Source organism: Macrotis lagotis, chromosome 4 (assembly GCF_037893015.1).
Source record: "Macrotis lagotis isolate mMagLag1 chromosome 4, bilby.v1.9.chrom.fasta, whole genome shotgun sequence".
Taxonomy (NCBI): domain Eukaryota; kingdom Metazoa; phylum Chordata; class Mammalia; order Peramelemorphia; family Peramelidae; genus Macrotis; species Macrotis lagotis.
In genome coordinates this window covers 80,142,832-80,164,319 of record NC_133661.1, presented here as the reverse complement: position 1 = coordinate 80,164,319, position 21,488 = coordinate 80,142,832, and the positions used below count along the sequence as shown (strand labels likewise).

Genomic DNA, 21,488 nt, shown 5'->3' with positions numbered 1-21,488 from the left:
GCCCCGTCTGTTCCCGCCCCCGGGCCCGCCCTCGCCTTTGCCCTCACCCTAGTCCGGACCCGGTGCCCCTGCCCTTCCTGGCCCCTAACCAGCCCCTCGATGTCTGGGTCAAACCGGGGCGCCTGAGACAGGGGAGGAAGGAGAACTTTCCAGCACTGGGGTCCAAAGGCAGGAGAATGCCATCGGCTCCTCCTGCATCCCCCCTCCCCCCAGACCGAGGAGCCCCAGGCTCTGAGCAGGAGGTTCGGGCAGGCTGAGACCCGCGCCCCAGCCCCGTCCGCAAGGTGAGGAAGGGTGGGGAGAGGAAGGGTGGAGGTGCACCGGTATTTGCCTTTTAACCCTTGAAGAGCCGGGCAGTTATCCTTCCTGAGTTCAATCCCACATTCCCTTCTTCTCTTTTCTTTATTTTATATATTTTTTCCAATTTTATTTTTTATCCATTTAAAAAATGTCCACTTTTTAATTTGATTTTCCCCAGTTACATGTCACGAGCCCTTTCCAACATTCATCTGCTTGCCCATTTGTGAAGTTACACAACTTTCTTCCGCCCTCCCCTCCCTCCTCAGGGGCGAACTTGTCGAGTGATCGTTGTAACGGGTACATTTGTGTCTAACATGTTTACATGTTAGTCATTTTCTGAATAAGGAATTGGGACCAAGGGAAAAGAAAGAAACCCATGAGCTGGGAAAGAAATGCATAGGAGAAATTTTTTAAAAGCAAACGTCGTGTTCCTTCAGACTGTGGGGTTTGATGGGGTTTTGTTTTTTCATCTGGCCTTGTCCATAACAGCCTCTCGCGGTTGTCCCAGCTCTCTGAACTGCTGCGTCCCCCATTGTGGATCGATTCACACTGTTACGAACCACATTCCTTTCTATGAAGCACAGTAATAGTTGATTTTTCGAATCTCAAAGACAATCTAATTAGTCTTCAAAAATTCAGTTCAGCACTTCACTGAATTGAGCCACCCTGACTGGCAGGAACAGTTCAGAAGAGTGGAGGAAGGGGTCTTAACTGAGGATGTGACTCCATGGACCAAAAAATGAAATAAAAGAATCTTAAACTTGGGGATTTGAAGGTTTCTCAGTAACTTGGGAAATCACAAACCAATTTAGAACGTCTCAACCATTCTTGATGTTCTCTGTCCCAGAATTAACTACATTCATTTTGAAATTCTCAAGATCTGGGGAATGTCTGACTGTATCTCCCCCCACCCCAGCTCCCCACCCCCTTCTGAGGCTGTGGGAAGCAGAAGCAACAAACCTCTTAGGTTCAAAGCAGAATTGATAGCTTGGGGATCCTGGAATAACAGAAGGGGGGGGGCTTAGAACATTTGCTCTCTGGGATAATCATGCTGTTTGTTGGTTTCTCTAACTGCATCATAGGATCTGCTTCTCTTTATGTAAAATGAGTTAAACAAGTATGAGAAAACCCTATCGGGCCACTAAAGGCATCACCCACACTTCCTGTTGTTTCTGTCAGTCTCTGTTCTAACCAGCCTGTAATTCTCTGACTTTGAGCAAGACACCACCTTTCCAGACTTCAATTTCCTTATCTGTAAAATGAAAAGAAAGATAAGCAAAGTGTTGTAGTGATAGTATACAGAACTAGACTTCCAGTCTAGATAACCAGCATTCAAATCCCTCCTCATTGTCCTTGAGACCCTGAGCAAGTCACTTAACCTTTCATTGCCTGGGGCAACTCTCTGAATAAGATAATAAAAAGAACTTGTGCAGATGTGCTTAGGGAAAGGGAGTTCCCTTATCAGGTGATGACTAAGTAAATTAAATTGTGGATCACCTGTCAGTAGATAAATTAAGAAGGCTGAATTAGAAGACTGGCCCCTTCTAGGTGTAAAAAATATCTATTCCAATGGTTGGATTTTTGAGGACTGAGATCTTGTGTGAATTAGCCCAGTGCTCAGCAGCCTTGGGCTGGTGGCTGATACTCAGAGAACAAGAGGACAAACATCAGTATTTCCTGATAACTCAGTAAATGCATCCTTGATGTTTGTCATTTGTTCTCGAAAAAGACCATGACACCAGGGAGGTGATACCATGAAAGTCCATGGATTGGATTTGAGTGAGGGGGTGCTGGGTTAAGTCACCAGTCTCACTTTCTCCTTCAGAATCATCTGGATGCAGTGACTCAGGATGACTGCAGATGGCCTTGAATGTGAATCAGTCAGGGTTAAGCGGCTGGGCCCAAGGTCCCACTGCTAGTAAGTATCTGAGGCTGGATTCGAATTCCCATCCCACTGACTCCAAGACCAGTGCTCTACTCACCTAACCCGTATTTCCTTAATACCCCAGCCATAACTTTTGCACATGCATAGTTTTAAAAAGAAAAATCTGCCACCTGGCTCCCACTCACCCACCTAATTTCACTTTTACCCCACTGCTTCCACTTTAGATATGCTACTGACACTCTGAAGCCTCAGCCACTCTCTGACATCTCTGATCTGGATCTTTGGCAGAGGGGAGCTGGGGAAGAGGGAGGGTCAGACTTGGGCAAAAGTAATCCAGGAGAGTCCCCCCCCCCCACACACACACACACTCTAAACTGGTGGGAGATATCTCTAGATTTAGTCCTTGGCCATGTTTTTTTACAAAATCAAAAAGCAATTTAGAACTCAGGTCTCCAAGTTCTGCTGGCTGTCACCGTCCCTGTAAACCCCAGAGTAAATGTGGTTTCTACACTCATCTTGAAATTCTCAGTTCTGATGAATGAATGACCGCATCTTCTCTCAACCTCCCCTCCCCACCCCACCCCACCCCTGGGAGGGGGAGGGGAGGGGACTGTGAAAGCCAAAGCAACAAGCCTCTAAGGTCCAAAGCAAAACTGATAAATGGGGGTCCTGGGGCAACAGAAGAGGAGGGTCATTAGAATGTTTGCTCTCTGGGATAATCCAGCTATTTACTGCCTTCTCTAACTGTACCATTGGACCCCATTCTCTTTTTATGGAAATGAGCTCAATAAATATGAGAAAACCCCTATCAGGGCCACTCAAGACATGACCTCCTTTTCCTGTCTCTTTCTGTCCTCTCTGGTCTAATCTGCCCACTCCCTTCAGACCTCCTTTTCCTTTATTATTTTCCCCAATGTGCTGACCTCACCCTCCTCCCCAGGAGTCCAACCCAGGGCCCAAAGTCCCTTTGTAAGCAGCCTCAGTTTCTCACAGCGGTGAGCAAAAGACAGACAAGGGAAGCTCATTAGGCAAGGAGCCACCAACTCTATTCTCCCTAATCCCTCCCTTCTCTGATTTCCTGCACAGCCTCTGTTAAAACCCGAAGCGGCATCTCTGGATTGGATCCCTCAGTGGTCCCCTGGCAACTCACTGTGCATGCTCAGCTACAGATTTCAATGGAGAAAATTTTGCTCAGGATCAGAGTTACCTTTTCTTCTAGAAGTTTGCATGCACAGTCATAAATAACAAAACATAAAGTACACAAAAATTATAGCCCTTAGAGAGACAACTCAATGTGGTGGGAAGAGATCTGGGTTCAAATTCTACTCACCACTTGTGAGACTATGGATGTGAGACTTCTGATCTCTGGAGCTCCTTTTCCTCAACTAGAAAATGAGGGTATTGGACTAGATAGATGCTTTCTAAGGTCTCTTGAAGAGCTCATTCTATAATACTGAACAAGATGCTGGGTGAGAGGAGGCAGATATGATGTCTAAATATCTACTTCCATCTCAGGGTCAACCCTGTCAGAACTACATAACCTAGATAACCTAGGGAAGTGAGAAATGAGAACCCAACCAAGTTATTCCTGTAGGTCTCAGTTTAACCCTGGACAAAGGAGAAGGGACTGAATTAGGATCCAGGGGGAGGAGATTGAAAGAGACTTAATATTTGGCAGATTACTAGCCATGTACTTAGTAGATCAAGAGTGGGGAACCTGTTTTCTTTTTGGTTTTCTCAAGGCAATGGGATTAAGTGACTTGCCTAAAATCACACAGCAAAGTAATTATTACATGTCTAAGGCTGGATTTGAACTCAGGTCTGCCTGACTGTGGGGCCAGTGTGCAATCCATTGTGCCACCTAGCTGCCCTGGGTACCTTTTTTTCAACCACAGGATATTTGGATATTTACAACACCTTTCACCCACCATTCAAAATTATCAACTTAAAAATTAGCCTGTTATCATTGATCAAACATTTAATCAAATTATCCCTTAAAACTCCTAGATTTATTAAATTTCAAGTCCTACATGTGATTGGGGTCAAATGATTTAACTGGTCTTATTTTGGTGGGCCTGAAGTTCCCTGGCCCTGGAGTTAGGGTTGCTTCAACAGACTAAGTAGAGCATTGGGGAAATACAAATCAGATGAAGAAATTCAACATTTCCACTGATGCCTTCACCCAACAATCCCCAACTCAGTATTCTACATCTGACTCCTTCTGCCATGTTTGATTTCTCATTAACCCAGGCTAGTTCTCTCTAGCAAAACTTCCCAGGCTGCCTCTGAATTCTGGGCCCCTGAACTTTTCTAGTTATTCATCACCAAATAATTCAATGGCACTGGCCATCTTGCTGTTCCTCATGTCTGTTGTGTACATCAAGAGAGATAGGGAATGCTTTGTAATATATGTTGCATATTAGGGAGCCTAGTGGATGTAGTGCTAGACATGGAATCAGGAAGTCAGACTTCAAATCTCGGTGCGACCGTATAGTCGCCATGTGACAGTAGGCAAGTCAAGATCCTTTAAGTTTCAATTTCCTCATCTGTAAAAGGAGAGTGATATTAAACTCTAACCATGAGAATTAACTGAGCTAACCTAGGCAGCCAGGTGATAGATTATTTTTGAATAGGCATATAAAGGAAATCTGACTTCACACAGCTATGCAGTAGGAAATGGGAGGAATATTTTAATATAAAAATGGCATCTTAGTATTATGAAAAAAGGAAGATGAGTTGAAATCCAGCCACAGACACTATTAATTGTGTGACTCTTGGTAAGTCATTTAACCTCTCTCTCCTCATCTATAAGAGATAATCCCTCTCAGGATTGCTGTGAAGATCAAACTTTAAAGCTCTATGTAAAGACTAGCTATCAGAATTATATGTGTTTTTCAAACTTTAGAATCATTTATCAATGTTTGCTATTTATTAGCATATTATCATTATTATTAGCATATTATTATTATTAAGGAAGCTATGAGGATAGAGCACTGGCCTTGAAGAAAGGAGGACAGGAATTTGAATTTGGCCTCAGACACGTGACAATTACCAACCGTGTGACTTTGGGCAAGTCACACTTGATTGTCTCACATCCCGAGCCATCTCCAGTCATCCTGATTCATATCTGACCACTGGACCCAGGTGGCTTTGGAGGAAAAATTGGGGCTGATGACTTAGCACAGCCTCACCTCACTCAAATCCAATTTACTTGCTTGTCATGATATCACCTTCCTGATGTCGTGGTCTTCAAGAATGAAAGACAAACATCATCATTGTCATCATTATAGCTTTACATGAATGAGAGACAACATGTGTAATAGAAAGAATACTAGGCTCAGTCATGAGAATCTTGAGTGTGACTTTGGACTTCTATGGTGACTGAGTACCCTCTCTGTGCCTTAGTTTCCACCTCTATAAAGGGGTTAATAAGACACAAAGTATCTAATTCATAGGGCCGTTGGAAAGATCAACTTTTAAGTGCTATAGAAATGTCAGTTATTATTACTGTCTAAACCTGTGATTTCATTCACTTAGGAAAGAAACCCTTTACCAAAATAAATTGGCAACTACACAATGATTTAAAGACATAGGGTTTTGCTTGAGGCAATTGAAATGCCCAAGGCCATAACAGCCATGTATGTCAAAAGTGGGATTTGAATCCCAGGTCCTTGCTAACTCCAAATCTGCCCCACTATGCCTCTAAGATCCAGCATTTTATTGGTATAGATTAGCAGCTCTCAATATTTTTAGTCTTGGGACCCTTTGCACTCTTTATTTTTTCACAAGGCAATGAGATTAAGTGACTTGCCCAAGGACATACAGCTAGATGAGTATTAAGGTCTGAGGCTGAATTTGAACCCAGGACCTCCTGCTCTATTCACTGTACCACCCAGCTGACCCTAACCCCTTTGTACTCTTAAAAATTATTGCAGATACCAAAGAGTTTTTGACTCTTTTGGCAAGTATCTACTAATATTTACTCTGTTAAGAAATAAAATGAATCATCTAAAATTATTTATTAATTAAATTAATGAATTAATGATAATAAAGTATTTAATAATAATTAAAGCTTACATATCAACATATTTTTAGGAATAAAATTATTTTCAAAAGCAAAAATAATAAGAGGAATGGCATTGTCTTATATATTTTTGCAAATCCCTTTAATGTCTGGCTTAATAGAAGACAGCTGGATTATCTTATGTGCTTCTGCATTTAATCTTCTTCAATATGTTGTTTTGAATGAAGTGTAAGAGGGAAATCTGGCCTCACACAGATATGCAGTAGGAAATGGGAGGAGTATTTTAATAGGCAAATGACATCTTTTTATTATTATATGTAAAAAAGTTTTGACTTTTAGGACCTCCCAAAAGGGTCTCATGGATCTCAGAAGTCCATAAAGAAACACTGTTGTCTTTATTTCTCTGACACAGATCACAAGTTTCTCACTCTGTTCCAGCCTATGATATTTTTGCTCAGGCCAAAACATCCCTCATAGTATGTCCAACCTTGTGAGAAATGGATTTCTTGTCAGTAACTTAGCTTGTTCCTAGCCATGCAGAACCCTAGATCACCTCTATAGGTTTACATGGAGGTAGATTGGAGTCAGGATTTATGGGAAAGTTATTTTTCAAAACTTTGTAGTCATCAATATCCTTTGTTTACATTAGAAACTGCTTTTGACAGATGTCACATGCTGGTGCTTGCCTGGTACGGATGGTGCCTTCCTGTAAGGAAGAAGAAAAACCACTTCAAGGCCAAGAGACTCCTGTGGCAGCCAGACCATTACCAATAGACCTGTTTTCTATCAATCGGGCCATTAGAGTAGACTAGTTCCAGTAAAGGCAAATGAGAAGGATGTCTTGCACAGCATCCCCTTCACTATAGTAAACATTCCAATGATGTGATTGGTTGTGTGGTCCTCTTTGAAAAGGATGACTAGTAGTAGTAGTTTTGCTCTATTCACCTCTTTCTTCATCCCACTTGTGGTTCTTTCTAATCTTGCCCCAGACAAGAGGAGATCAAGATTCAGAATTGCTCTTGAAATATTTTCTGGGTCCTTGCTTAGTTTGGTTCTTCCTTGTAAGCTAGCAGAGTAGTGGCTATAACTGTACCTTGCCACGGGGCTTCATTATTACCTTCCCCATCTCTACCTTATTACCTTCTCTATCTCAGGCAAGAACTTCCAAGACCAGCCAGTACCTGAATAGAAATAACCTCTGGCAAATGGTTTCAGGACCTTAGATGGATCCTCATTTTACATAGAAGAAAACAGATCTCAAGAAGTTATGATTTGTCAAAGTGCTATAAAGCTAGGTGTTCATACATAACAACATTGAGATTTCTTCAAGAAAAGGCCTTTTCTATGAAAATGGAAGAAGAGGAAGAAATAGATTGAACTAAGTGGGTGAGGTTGATGGAGCACTTGGAATCCAAAAGACTTGATTTTAAAAAGACAATTCTAAAAGACTTTTGATGAAAATACCATTCATATCCAGGGAAGGAATTGGAGTTTCAATACAGATCAAAGTTTACTATCTTCAATTTTTAAAAGTTGTCATATTATATATATATATATACATATATATATATATATACATATATATATGTGTGTGTGTGTGTATGTATGTATATATATATTTATATATCTTTTTTGCTGATTTGATTTGATTCTCTTTTACACATATGGTATAGTAGATTGCTTTCTGTAAGAGGGAGGAGGTAGGGAAGGAAGGAAAAAAATGTAAAATTCAAAACTCTGCAAAAAAATGATCCATGAAAACTACCATTGCATGTAGTTGGAAAAATAAAATATTTTTTAAAAGATTTGATTTAAAATCCATATTTCAGACTCTTATGAGACTGAGCAAGCCCTGCAACTGTCTCTCAGTCTCAATTTCCTCATCCCTAAAATAATGATTATAACAGCATCTGTCTAATGGTAGAGTTGTGAGGATCAAATAAGCTAACATATGTAAGTCACTTTGCAAACCATAAAACTCAACAGAAATGCAAGTCATTATTTTTGTTTGTTGAACTGGTTTAGGAAGCACAGATTCCAGATCCTAACTTGGGCATTATTGAGTTTATATGTCAACCAGACTTCTCATCTAGCCCCAAATCCCTGGTTTTTATAACTGGGGTTATACCTGTCAGGCCTTTAGCCAACCCCATAACTCACATTTATCTGATGCTTTAAAGTTCACAAAAAACTTTATATGTATATATATCATTTTATTTTATCTTTACCCATTGTCCTGTGAAGTCTAAGTGCTTTTATTATTCTCACATAACCCAGGCAAATGTGGGCATGCACTATCTATCAAACTTGGGGGTCCTTGAGGGTCTAGATTTCCCAGCATGGAGATCTTTTCATATCCAGCCTTGTGGGTGGATATGGCCTCTGACTGATTGACTACATCTTGAAAACTGGAGAGACAGAGTCATTCCTTCATTTTCTGATTCTCTTTTTTTCAGTCATTCTTATTTACTCCTTTAAAAGGATGAAGATTCCAGATCATCCACAGTAAGGATGTCATGAACTGAACCAGTGAGAAGGGAAAGACTTTCCTTCTCCTGATCCCCCTCATTGAACACCCCTTTCCCCCTCTGAGAAATGGGTTTGGGGGTGCTTGTTTCTGTACAGTATTGTTTATTTTCCTTGGTTTCAGGTGTTTGAGGTGATCCCCCCTTCCCCCGGTGACTTTGGAGCAAAAATTGAAGACTGGATGATCCAGCCAACTAACCTAACATGGAAACCCTGAGAAGCCAGGATGCCTTTGATTTGTCCTATGAGGGCTTTAACCTTGGAACTGAGCCTGTGCTATGTGAGAGCTAAGCTATGATTCTTCCATCTTCTCCCCAAAGATAGAAATGGTACAAAGGAAGAGGGCAGGGAGGGAGGAAATTATGCCCTCCTGGAGTTGCAATCCCCAATGGCAATGGTGGAAAAATATGGAAGTAACTTTTGTGATGGACTTATCATAAAGAATGTGATCCACCCACGATAGAGTTGGTGGTGTTGAAACACAGACTGAAACACATTTGTTATTATTAATAATAATATTTTGGGGGGGGCAAATGGGGCTGAGTGGCCTTCCTGGGGCCACACAGCTGGGCGATTGTTGGGTGTCTGAGGCCGGATTTGGCCCTGGGTGCTCCTGGCTCAAAGGCCAGTGCTCACTCTGTCTGCCACCTGGCCGCCCCTACTATTATTATTACTATTTTATTTTATTTTGTGTCTTTTTTCTTTCTTTTGGTTTTTGCAGGGCAGTGGGGTTGGGGTGGCTTGCACGGGGTCACACAGCTGGGTGATTGTTGGGTGTCTGGGGCCAGATTTGGGCTCCAGTGCTCCATCCACTGCACCACTTGGCCATACCTACAAATGATGATAATGATGATGATGATGATGATTTATTTTAATTTTTTCTCTCCCCTTTATCACTCATGCAGGTCTATATTTTTTTGGGGAGAGGGATGTTATGTTTACTCTTAAATAAGAATATTTTATTAATGTATAAAAAACATTATTTGTACAAAATAAGAATAAATAAAAATAAAAAAAAGAAATTATGCCCTCCCATGTTGGGAGAATAATTTTATACATTTGTAAATATTCCAGCTTAAAAACAAATGAAACTATCAATGGTTAAATAGACTGGGGGGGTGTATAAGAGACCACTCTGACACTTGGGGGAAACATCATTAATGGGGGAATGGAGCCATTCTCAGAGTGCTAGGACACCCCTAAAATCCCTTTAAGAGTGCCAGAGAATTCTGCATTTGGAATAAAATCTAACACACCTGGCCTTCAGGTAGTGGGAGTTTGGGTAGTTTATATTACACCTATTTTAAGGATGAGGAAACTGAGACTGAGAAAGGTTAAATGATTTGGCAAATTCATACACCTAGTGTCTAAAATTCAAGGCTAGGTACTTCTGACTCCAAGTCTAGTTTTCTGTCCATAATACCTTTTACCAGGTAGGGACTACAAATAGCTAGAGCCAACTTAACTAGTTAGTAGACTACTCAGGTACAAAAGATAAAATCATGTCACTTTGGAGAGGCACTCAACAAATTGGCACAACTTTCAGAGGTCAAAACAAGTTTTGGAAGGGTCAAGCGTTGAGTCTTGTTCTTTTAAGCGCCAGGAATATCAGACAAATCCCTCAAATTTCATTCCATCTTCAACATTCTCTGGTTTCTTTAAAGGGCTTTTGAAGGTGTCTAAACTCTCTCTCAACAAATGCGGCAATGAGGTAGCACAATGGATAAAGTCTCAAGACTGCAGTTAGGAAGACTCATCTTCTTAAAGTCAAATCTGGCCTCAGATACTAGCTGTGTGACTCTGGGCAAATCATTTGATGCCAATTGCCTCAGTTTCATCATCTGTTAAATGAGTTAGAGAAGGAAATAGCAAACCACTCCAATATCTTTGCCATGAAAACCCCAAAAGGGGTTACAAAGCATCCAAAATGACTGAAATGACTAAACCACAACAATCATAAACTAACATTTATTAAATGCTAAGCAGCATTAAGGGCTGAGGACCCAAAAAGAGGCAAAAGGTAGTCCCTTCCTTGGAGAAGTTTACAATCTAATGAAGGAAAAGTCTACAAAGAGTCAACCTTTCCTTCTCCACCTCCCTGCTGGTCATAAGGTGGCTGCAGCAGACAAAGACCAGTTTTAATTGACTCTGAACCTTTGCCCTAGCTGCCTCTCTTCTCAACTCTAAGATCCTCTTGGCAGCTCAGGTTTCTAGTTCCAAAGAAAGAACTTATCTTTCTCAGGTGGCTTGCTCTCTGCCCTATATATACCTTCCTTCATCTGATTAGTGCCTTCTCCTGGCCTTGGCAGAAGCCACACAAGAGAAAAACCTTGGCAAGAGAAGAGAGGCTTTTCTTTTTATGGCACTTATGGCTCTCAGCTGTTCATTGTGGGACCTTGGCTTCTACATTATCTCTCAAGTACTTTGAGACTCTCTTTTACACCCCCTCCCCACACATTTAACCCCTTCTGCCCAGACTCCATTGTTGTTCAGTCATTTCAATGTTCAACTCTTTGTGACCCTATTTTGGGTTTTCTTGGCAAAGATAGTGCAGTGGTTTGTATTTCCTTCTGCAGCTCAATTTACAGATGACAAAACTGAGGCAAACAGAGTTAAATGACTTTCCCAGGATCTCATAGCTACAGTGTCTGAGGTCAATTTGGACTCAGTTCTTCCTGACTTCAGACCTGGTGGTCTATCTACTGCTCCACTTAGAAGCAGACTTCCTTAGCGTATGTATGTATAATACCCAATGCTTGAGAAGGATAAAGTCCTCCACTATTTCATTCCTTCCATTGTCTCCTTTCTATATAAGCCCCTTTCCTGCCACCAAATCTATTTCCTCACTTGTGGTTTGCTTTCCCCATGTGTCTGCCAAATGTTGATACCATGGCTGGCCTATTTATAACTATAGTGGAGGGAGGGCAGTCCCACCCATAAAACAGAGCCAGACTACCCTAGAGTTGCCAAACTGGGGGGTCAGCACTTCAAGCCGGCAAGGCAGCTCCTATACACCTCACCCATTTTGCTCACATTCTCTCTGCATCCATCTCCTCACACACTTCCCCTGCTTACCTTTGTCTAGCAACTTCCCTCCCAAGGAACAAGGATTTCCTGGCTCATGTGTAATGGCAGTGACCTAAAGGAGCAAGCAGTAGGACTGCTGTTTTTAGGGTTCAACTCCCTTTGGTACCCTCAGTCTGGCACCACCCTAACTTTGCAACCTAATCTTACATTCCTCACTTCTATATGAGCTTAAAGTTGGCTGTAGCAGAAGTCACATAAGGCTTATATTATTAGGGACCAGTCCTATGGCTTTTAAACTTTGAAATCAGCTTCTAAGCCATCTCTAATGAGATAAGATTCATGAATATGAATCTTAATAAATCTTATGGTATTCTCGGTATTCTTTAGGCCATTGACACTAGAAGGAAGAGCAGAACAGAAGACAGGATTTTAGGTCTAGTTCCTAGAAATACAGTGCCTTGTGAATAGTAGATGCAATACATTTTTATTGGATTAAATTGGCATATTTTGGGAATAAAGGTCTAATCCAGGTTTTCCAAGGGTACAATTTGCAGGGTCCTGGATTAAGGTTCAGTGGAACTGACTTCGATTTGCCATTGTGTCATTTATTCTATCCATGTGACCACGGGTATATGTCCTAATTCTACTCTCCTATCACTTCCTCTCATTATAAATTCTAGGAGATCCTGAGGCTTATGTCTCTCACTTCTCCTCCCTAGGCTTCAATGTCTATATTTGTAAAGAAAGGATGTTGGACTCAGTGACCTCTAAGGTCCTTTCTCCCTCTAGATTTATGAGTTTCACCTCCTGTGTTGATCTCTAAAAGATCAAGGTTCTTTCCTATTGTCTCGTTTCTCTCTATTCTGTTGACATAGCCCTGAGCTCATAAGACTTAATTTAACAACAAATTCCACACTGGGCCAGTCAATGTCCCTCAAGACTAATGTTCTGTCTCTGAAAAAGGCTCAGAGAAACATTCCATGGAAGAAAGAGCATGATTCCATAATTCATCATTCATTTAAAAACTACTTAACAAGATGTAATATGTGCAAAAGGACTGTCCTGGGTTTTGGAAGAGATACAGAGAGAATTAAGAAATGACTCTGGCCTCCTGAAGCTTATAATAAGAGGGAGTGGCAGGAGGGAAGAATTATGATATATTCTAAATATGCAATAGAATCAAATAGTTATTGGGTGAAATAGAATGTTCTGTAATTAAGAGTACAAAAGTGAGTTTAAAATATAATCAACCAGCATTTTTAAAAGCATCTTCTAGAGGCAGTTCAATGGATGAGTGCTGAACCTAGGGTCAAGAAGACCCTAGTTCAGATTCATTCTGACACTCAATAGTGACTCTCTGAATAAGTCACCTAACCTTTGTGTGCCTCAGTTTCCTTGACTGTGAAATAGGATAATAATAGTTAGAAGATCAAATGAGATATTTGTAAAGCACTCATCAGAATGATATATGAAGCAGCTAGGTGGCCCAGTGGATAGAGCAATAGTTCTGGAGTCAGGAGGACCTGAGTTCAAATCTAGTCTCAGACACTTAATAATTGCCTAGCTTAATAATTATCTAGTCACTTAACCCCATTGTCTTAAATAAATAAAATTTAAAAAAAAGAATGATATATAGTGATTAATAAGTCCTTGTATCCTTCCTTCCCCCCCCTCACCATAAGTGAACAGTGCGCAAGGCAATAGAGATATAAAAGAAAATACAAAAATAGCTCTTTCTCTATAGAAGCTTAGATTCCACATGTTGGTAGAATTCATGTAAATAGCTAAGTATAGATATGATTGTTTAAGGAAGGAGAAAGTACTGACCACTATGGGGAGTAGGCAAAGCTTGACTTAGGCAGTGGGCACATGAGCCAGAGCTTTCAAGGAAGAAAAAGATTCTAAGATCGAATGCATTCCAGACATGGGGGAGTTGGGGTGTGGGGTGGGTTGCAGGGACAACCTGTACAAACTCAGGGTAACAAAAGAAATAAAGGAATAATTTCTGACTGTAGATAGTCAGGAGCTTCATTTCTCCTGCTTCTCATCCTATTTCTTTGATCGCATCTTCTCTAATTTCACTTTCTCTCCCCTTAGGGTGGGTGTTTCCCAAGGACCATCATTGACTTTGGTCTTTTTTTTTAATACTCTCTTCTTAGTAATCTCATTCACTTCCACAGATTCTCTTATTACCTTGATGCCTCTCAAATCAAAATCTCTAATCCTGAACTCTAGAACCACTTTACTATCCCACCCTCTCCTGGATGTGCTGTCAGAATTTCCAACTCAAAATATCCAAAAAAGACTTTATCCTGGTGCAGCTAGGTGGTGGATAGAGCACTGACCCTGGAGTCAAGGAGGACCTAAATTCAAATCCGACCTCAGATACTTAATGCTTACTTAGCTGTGTGACCTTGAGCATTGCCTTGCAAAAAATTTTTAAAAAAAAAATAACTAATCCTTAAAAACTTACTCCTTTTTTTGATCAATGACCCCAACATATATCAAACATTTATTCATTTTTTTTTTAGTTTTTACAAGGCAATGGGGTTAAGTGGCTTGCCCAAGGCCACACAGCTAGCAGATGCTGGTCTCCTTACTTCCAGTCTTGCCAATCTTCAATCATCTATCCATGATACCATTGCCAGATTATTTTTTTTTTACATGATAGGGTTCTACTCTGCTCAAAAATCTTAAATGATTCTCTATTGACTACTGGACAAAGTTCAAATTTCTTAGTATGGAATTTAAGAGGCTCCACAGTATAGACTACCATACCTCTCCAGTCTAATCTTATGTTTTTCCCCAATTTAGGCACCCATCCATCACATAGTGCTTGATTTTCCTTCTCTGGGTATCTTCCTTTCCTCTCTAGGACCTAATCTTGGAGTGCAACATGTGTATATAACATCTCCTTCCAAGTAAAATATAAGGCCTTTGAGGGCAGGACTGATCTTTTTCTTCTTTATATCCCAGTGTTTTGTACATAATCAATGTTTAATAAATGTTTGTTGTTGAATTAAATTGTTTTCAGCTATTTCCTCCCTGTGGCTTTTGCTTATGCCATTGTCCTCTTCTCCCCACCCATTCTAGAATTCTCTTACAACTTATTTTTTTTTTGCTTTTTTAATGACATAAAACCCTGAGAATTCTTTTTTTTCCCCCCTGTAGATCCATGATTTCATCCATCCATTCATTTGGAAATTCAAGTCACTAGATTTTCTCATTTCAACTTGTGTGCTAAGGCCAGTCCTCTAGCCAGAACAGTTCCTCTCTTCTTAGCTTTCCTTAAATGACTCCTTAGGGAGCTATCATTCATGAACTTAAATATATCATTCTCAAATATTAATTTTCAACCTTGATCACCTTACAGCTTAATGAGCACCTCAAGTTTACCACCATGATATAAAGTAGTTTATCTTTAAATTTGCTCTTAAACTGTCTCATTAAAACTTATGTAGCTGGTTTCCCTATTGGTGTAGATTGGTAGCATTTTGAGAGCATGGCCTACCTTTTCCCTTTTTCTGAATCCCCAGCCCTTTGCACAATGTTTAACACATAGTAGGCACTTAATCTTGCTTGATTGGTATTTTAGGATTTAATGATCAAATTCATACTCATTACCTTCTCTTGTCTTTGGGGATTTTGATAATCCCTTCTCCGATCTTGTTCATTATCATCTATCCACCTGAAACAAAGTTCCTCATTCTCTCAACTATTTTAGTTGTCTTTCTTTGGCCCAGAATGATTCTTGGAGAGCATCAATCCCATTGTTTTACCAATAAAGAAACTCAGATCTTTTTCAATTCCATTGTTTTTCTTGATGTGCCAACCATGACCTCATAAAATCTGATGGCTATTGGAAGGTGGAAGATAATTATTATTTTGTCAGTACTATTCCTAATGGTGCCCCAAATTTGCTTGATCTTTTTGATCACAGAAGCACATTATTAGCATATTAATTCAAAAAAAGGAACAGAGAGAGTTAGGAGCAGAGGCAGAGACAGAATTCTGAGAGTCATCCATAGGTAAGGGACTGAGAAGAGAGAGTAGAAGCAAACACAGAAATGGAAAAGCTGGTCAGAGAGGCAGGAGGAAAACAAACAAATAAAATACACATACAGAGATATATATGTATGTATATAAAATGCATCATTATAGAAACCAAGGAAGGAAAATACACTCATTTTTATAATACGACTGTTAGTAACAATTTATATATCGTGATTGGCTGATGTATTTATCTAGGAGTAGGTGAAGCTGAGAAAGGTAAGGCCTCAGAAAGGTCAACAGATTACATAAAGAACCCATCACAGGTAACCTTGGAGATTCAATAAATCCATTCACACGAGCATTTGAATTGCGCTAAGTCACTCTCACTAGAAGTGATGTGACATGGACAGACACCTAGTTATAAGGAATTAAGACTAGCACTTAAGAAGCTGAAGCAGCTACCATTTTCATCAGGGGATTAGCAATGAAGCACAAGAGGTAAGAATGAAAGTGAACCAAGCAAGTCGGAATAAGGTTTATTAAATAATCTGTACAGGAAATGTGGCCGTAATTCAACATATCTATTTATTATCAAATAAACCATAATCCACTGCAATAAAGAAAAATAAATGAACACAAGATCTGTGTCTGTATAGTACATGCTCTCTGTGTTGTTTCAATGGCAATCCTTTAAATTAATGGTTACATAAAAGTCAGTTATTTTTTCTTTCAGAATATAATTTGCATATTAACCTATTCTAGTAACAGGACTAAATATTACTGCAGGGAAACAAGACTGCAAAGGAAAAATTTTCAAAATTCATAAATGAGGATCAGAGTTATTGCTCTTCCCCTCAGTGATGATGATTTAAAAGCTGTAACATTTAATATGTGTCTTCCTGTGCTAAAAAAAAATCCATGGGGTTTAACTTGGAATTCCTTCATTTAAATAAAAATGCAAAAAAACCCCTTAATGACTTCCTTATTGTCTTTTCATTCAAATTGTTAAAATTATTTTTTTCTATACAAGGTAAGTACATAGTTTATACAAATATACATATGTACAGTCCCGTTTCTTGAGGATGTGATTTCTTTTTTTACTGATCCCAGAGAGACTGCAAAGGAAAGTGTTTTTTCAGTTGATGTTTTTAGATCCCATGGGATCTGCATGGGAAAGATATCAAAATGTATTATTTCAAGTCATGCTATCAATTAGGTGTACTTGCTGTTAATAAACCTGTATAAACATTGTAAGCATAAAAAATAAGTATTTGATATTCCTAAATGTCTCAAGACAAAGGAGCCACTAGAAATTTTGGCTACTTGTTCTGTGATATGTAGGAAGCAGAAATCTGATACAAATTTAAGGGTTTTTTTTCCCCCTTATTATTAAGATATTGGGAAAATATGGGAGACAAACTGGGGGGGGGGGGTTCAGAGATGTACAAACATAATTCACTGGTATTATGTGTAAAATGCAGCTTTACAAATTGGTTTGATTCTCCAGCTGTATTCCTAGAGGCATTTTGAAGTTAGCTTTTTAATGGAGAAGCCCCTCCCCCCCTAAAAAACTATGATCTACTATTTCATTACTAACCGTCTGCATCCAAAACAGACCAGAAAAAGTTATCTGATGCAAGACTTCCACTTCAAAGTGAATATGAATGCCATAGTGCTGAAATGAATGGACATGCGGGTACCTGGGCACATGTACACACAAGTATTTTTACTAAATTCTCTGCAGAGTGAGATGCCAAAAAATAAACAAAAAAAAATTGTCCTACTTTCTGGTGGCAGTGGTTGCCCATGTTTGTATGACCTCTGAGGCATCCAAAGGGCTCCCCTTGCCCAATAATTTCTCCCCTATCAATTCCAAAGTTTCCCCTCTAGTTTAATTCCTTTGATGAAGGACTTGTGCCTGTTAAAGTGCAAATTTCCTGGGAAGGGATAAGAGATTGAATCTTACTAGTCATGCTTTATAAGTTATTGTGAATGAGTCTGTCAGATTCTTTCCTGAGAAAAGGTTTTTAAAAAGTAGAAAATAGAGGAGTACTAGGGGCTTGGAGGTGAGCAGGTACTACTGAGGTACGGAATAGGGCTCAAAACTGAAAATATTTACTCTTTTCCAATTTTGCCTAGGAGGTGTCCTGTATAGGGAATGGGGTAAAATAAACTGTGTCAGGATGGAGTGACTATATATGTCCAGAGAGCTGAAGCTTACTGTATTTACCTTCCCTGCTAGAACTACTGTAATGCCAGGACCTTCTAGGAGGTAAATTTAAGGAGGTGTTAGTCTACCTTCTCTCTAGTGAACTTCTTTCACACCTCTGGTTCTGTTTGCCCCCATTTACTCATCCACAGCCATTGCCTGTTTGGTGCCCATGTAGTGATTGGATGGCTCCTTCCCTAATTCTGGCTCTGAGGGATTAACTCCTCCCATTCATGAAGAAGGACAAGAACTTCCGGTCCTCCATTAGAGGGTGGTATAAAATCCAATCAGGAGAGTACAAGTTCAGGCCAAAGGACAGGTCAAATCAATGTGATTTTTGGTTGGTTTGCCCAGATCAAAATAACTTTGAAAGTTTCCTTTGAATGCAATTCTTTGTTTTCTGTAAGAAATAGTCTTGCACATTCCAGTGCTCTACATAGGATATGATAGGACACATTAGTGATAGTCATCAAACAAATGAAAACTTGGTCTCTCTGAAGGAAACCTTGTAAAAATTCCAAGGATATATACATATATATGTGTCTGTATATTTGGTGACTGGCGGCATCTTGCCCCAATAAGCAACTTTAATCAGATGTAAATTCAACTTGTTCCTCTGGTCTACTTCCTCTGGCTTTCACAAACAAATGCTACATGCTTTCTTTTCAAAACACTAGGATATGTGGTGGTGATGGTGGTGATAGATTGTAGTCCCACATCGAATGGTACCTTATTTCCACTTTCTTTTATCCTTACCACTAAAGTCTCAAGAGTGTGGGTCCAAATTGGGACAGGTCTAAAAGTGCCACTGTAGTCCAGAATTGCCTCGGAAAGTCTGGCCAGATCAGCTTTGGGGCATTCAAATAAATAGTCCATCTTCTAAACCTGCTCTGGACTGATTAGAGAGACATGGGTTTGGGGGGAAAGTAATAGTTTCTGATCAAACTAGCTTCCCAAACCCAATAAATAGCAGACCCCCAAACTTTAAGGTAAGGCTGGCTTCCTTGGTCTTCTCTGGGTTGCTTCAGACTCAAATGAATTCCTTAGGTTTTCCCAACTTAGATTACACTCCAAGGACTGGACTAAGACTGAATTGGCCTCCAAACACCGAAGATGAGGGGCTACTTGCTTCTTCCCTTCAATTCCATGTCAGCTCACCACAAGAGGCTGAAAGGGAAGACTAGCAGGGCTTAAAAAGGCAGTTACGTAAACTAGAAGTCTGGCTTGCTTTTTGTTGCCCAGCAAACAACCAGGCCCTAGCTCATTCGTACATATATACATTCATTCATTCAAGAAACATTTGTTGAAGCCTATTATGAGCCAAGCACTGGACAAGGCCCTAGGAGGCTCATACTTTATACCAACACTTCCTCAAGTCGTTCTAAGTACTTCTTACTTCATCCTTTCACTAACCGACTTATTGATTCAACATTGAGAAAAAGAGATTGCTTTGTGTTCTGTGTTTCATCCACCAATAAAAAACAATCGCAGGTTCTCAGGCTTCTTATAAATATAAAGGTTTTACATAGTTGCCTGGAAAAGTACCAAACTGTCTTGTTCTTCTGGAAGTACCTGCAAACAAGCAAAGAAACAAAAAGAAAATAAGGATGTAAGTGTGACTAGGGGCAATAGGACTTTCTTGCTTTGGGTGGGGCAGGCTTTTTGGTTTTGGAAATTCTGGGAAGAGTTCCCGGCTCAGTTTAATAAGCTCTGGCATAGTCAGACAGAACTACAGTAATATCCCAGCTGCTTAAGTGGCAGAGAGCTCTATCTATATCATGCCCAAATGCCGATACCACCTGATATTTGAATAGAACTCTACATTTTTTTTATTTTTAATTCATGGAATTCATGGAAGCATTTCTATAACAATACAATAAAAAAGATGATTGTACATCCAACTGCAAATCTACTATGCACAACTTATTACTCTCAAATATACAACAAAATTACCATATAAATTTCTACAGTTTTATTAAAGCCCTTTCACATTCATGATCTCATTTGGGATTTACATTCATACTTCAATGCTGGCAGCATATACAGAATCATTTCCTTTATAAATGAGAAAACTAAGCTAGATGATGATAGTTTCCTAATAGATGGAAGGAAATTATTTTCATTTATTTCCCACTATTTACCATTGGGCCCTTTTTTTAGATTTTAAATCAAAAGTATCAAGAGTATCATCATGATAAAAATAACATTTTTAAACCCTTTAGCTCAGTATTCTAGCTCACTGGAGGGGTGGAAATCACTCTGAGCAGGGCAAAGTTCAGTTCTAAGACCAGAATTACTTCCTCATTTTTTCTTTCGGTCAGCCTGGATTTCTGCTTATAGCCTCGATAGGCCATAAAGGCCTAAAACATAAGAAAATGTCATTTTCTAGTATTGTTTATCTTCAAGGAATTCAAAAATACATTTTTTTAGGTTTTTGCAAGGCAAATGGGGTTAAGTGGCTTGCCCAAGGCCACAGAGCTAGGTAATTATTAAGTGTCTGAGATCGGATTTGAACCCAGGTACTCCAGACTCCAAGGCAGGTGCTTTATCCACTACACCACCTAGCCGCCCCTCAAAAATACTTGATTGTTTTTCCTTAATTTTTAGGGAGAAAATATTACTAAATCCTGTTTTGGGGATGAGAAAATTCAAGCACAGGAAGGGCCTCAACTATTCAATGACCTAATTTGACTTCCAATATTTTTGATGTTCTCAAGACAATATAGGGAATTCCAAAGACTTAGTGCAATTTTAAGTATTTTTACTAGCTTATTTAAACTCTTAAATAATAGTGCAGTAATGCAGTAAGCATTTTGGGACATTGCATTCACACATCTATAAACCAAATCTCTCTCTCTCTCTCTCTCTCTCTCTCTCTCTCTCTCTCACACACACACACACACACACAACACACCACACATAAAAATAATGCTAGGCAGCACATTAAATAACTTTAGGTTCAAGTTTGTTTTGCGAATGTAAAAACAAATTATTAGTTTAACTAAGGTGTTTGCTTTAATTCTATTAGTGATCAGCAATAAATGATAATGTGTTTGAACTTCTAGAAGTATGTGTGGATTTTGCAGCAGGCCAACACTTCTTGTGCTGATACCTGTATACTAACTAATATATATTTTAGTGAAATGTCAAAGTTTGTTGAAAAGAAAATATACACTAAAGACCCACAAATTTTGTGTTTGGAGTTGGAAAGTGATAGTCCTACTGTGCTCTTCATTGCTTAAGGCATCACATGACATGGACTTTTGTTTTCAGTTCTGCTTGTCACATTTTAAGGACACAGTCATTGGGCACTTAAGTGGTACAGTGGATAGAGAACTGTCCCTGGAGTCAGGAGTTCAAATGTGGCCCAGGCACTTATTAGCCATATGACCCTAAGCAAGCCATTTATCTCCGATTGTCTCAAAAAGAAAAAAAAATTAAAAAGGATATTATTAAGCCAGAGTTTATCCAGAAGAAAATGGCAAGAATGATGAAAGGATATGAATATATCTCACATGACAAAT

General features: G+C 39.5%; 1 protein-coding gene and 1 long non-coding RNA gene across 51 annotated transcripts in view; one reads left to right on the top strand and one right to left on the bottom strand.

The window, feature by feature from the left end:
- The first annotated feature begins 36 nt into the window (after positions 1 to 36).
- On the top strand, positions 37 to 18,103 carry LOC141521116 (uncharacterized). The gene is made up of 3 exons (XR_012477847.1): positions 37 to 284; positions 2,126 to 2,218; positions 8,860 to 18,103. It is a non-coding gene; the product is annotated as an uncharacterized LOC141521116 (long non-coding RNA).
- SORBS1 (sorbin and SH3 domain containing 1) overlaps positions 17,507 to 21,488 on the bottom strand; it is a 306,979-nt gene continuing 302,997 nt past the window's right edge. For all 50 annotated transcript variants that reach the window (XM_074233269.1, XM_074233279.1, XM_074233271.1 and 47 more), the window contains one exon: positions 17,507 to 19,536. In XM_074233269.1, the coding sequence (XP_074089370.1) occupies positions 19,469 to 19,536 (68 nt within the window). In that variant the 3' untranslated portion in view covers positions 17,507 to 19,468. The remainder of the gene's footprint in view (positions 19,537 to 21,488) is intronic.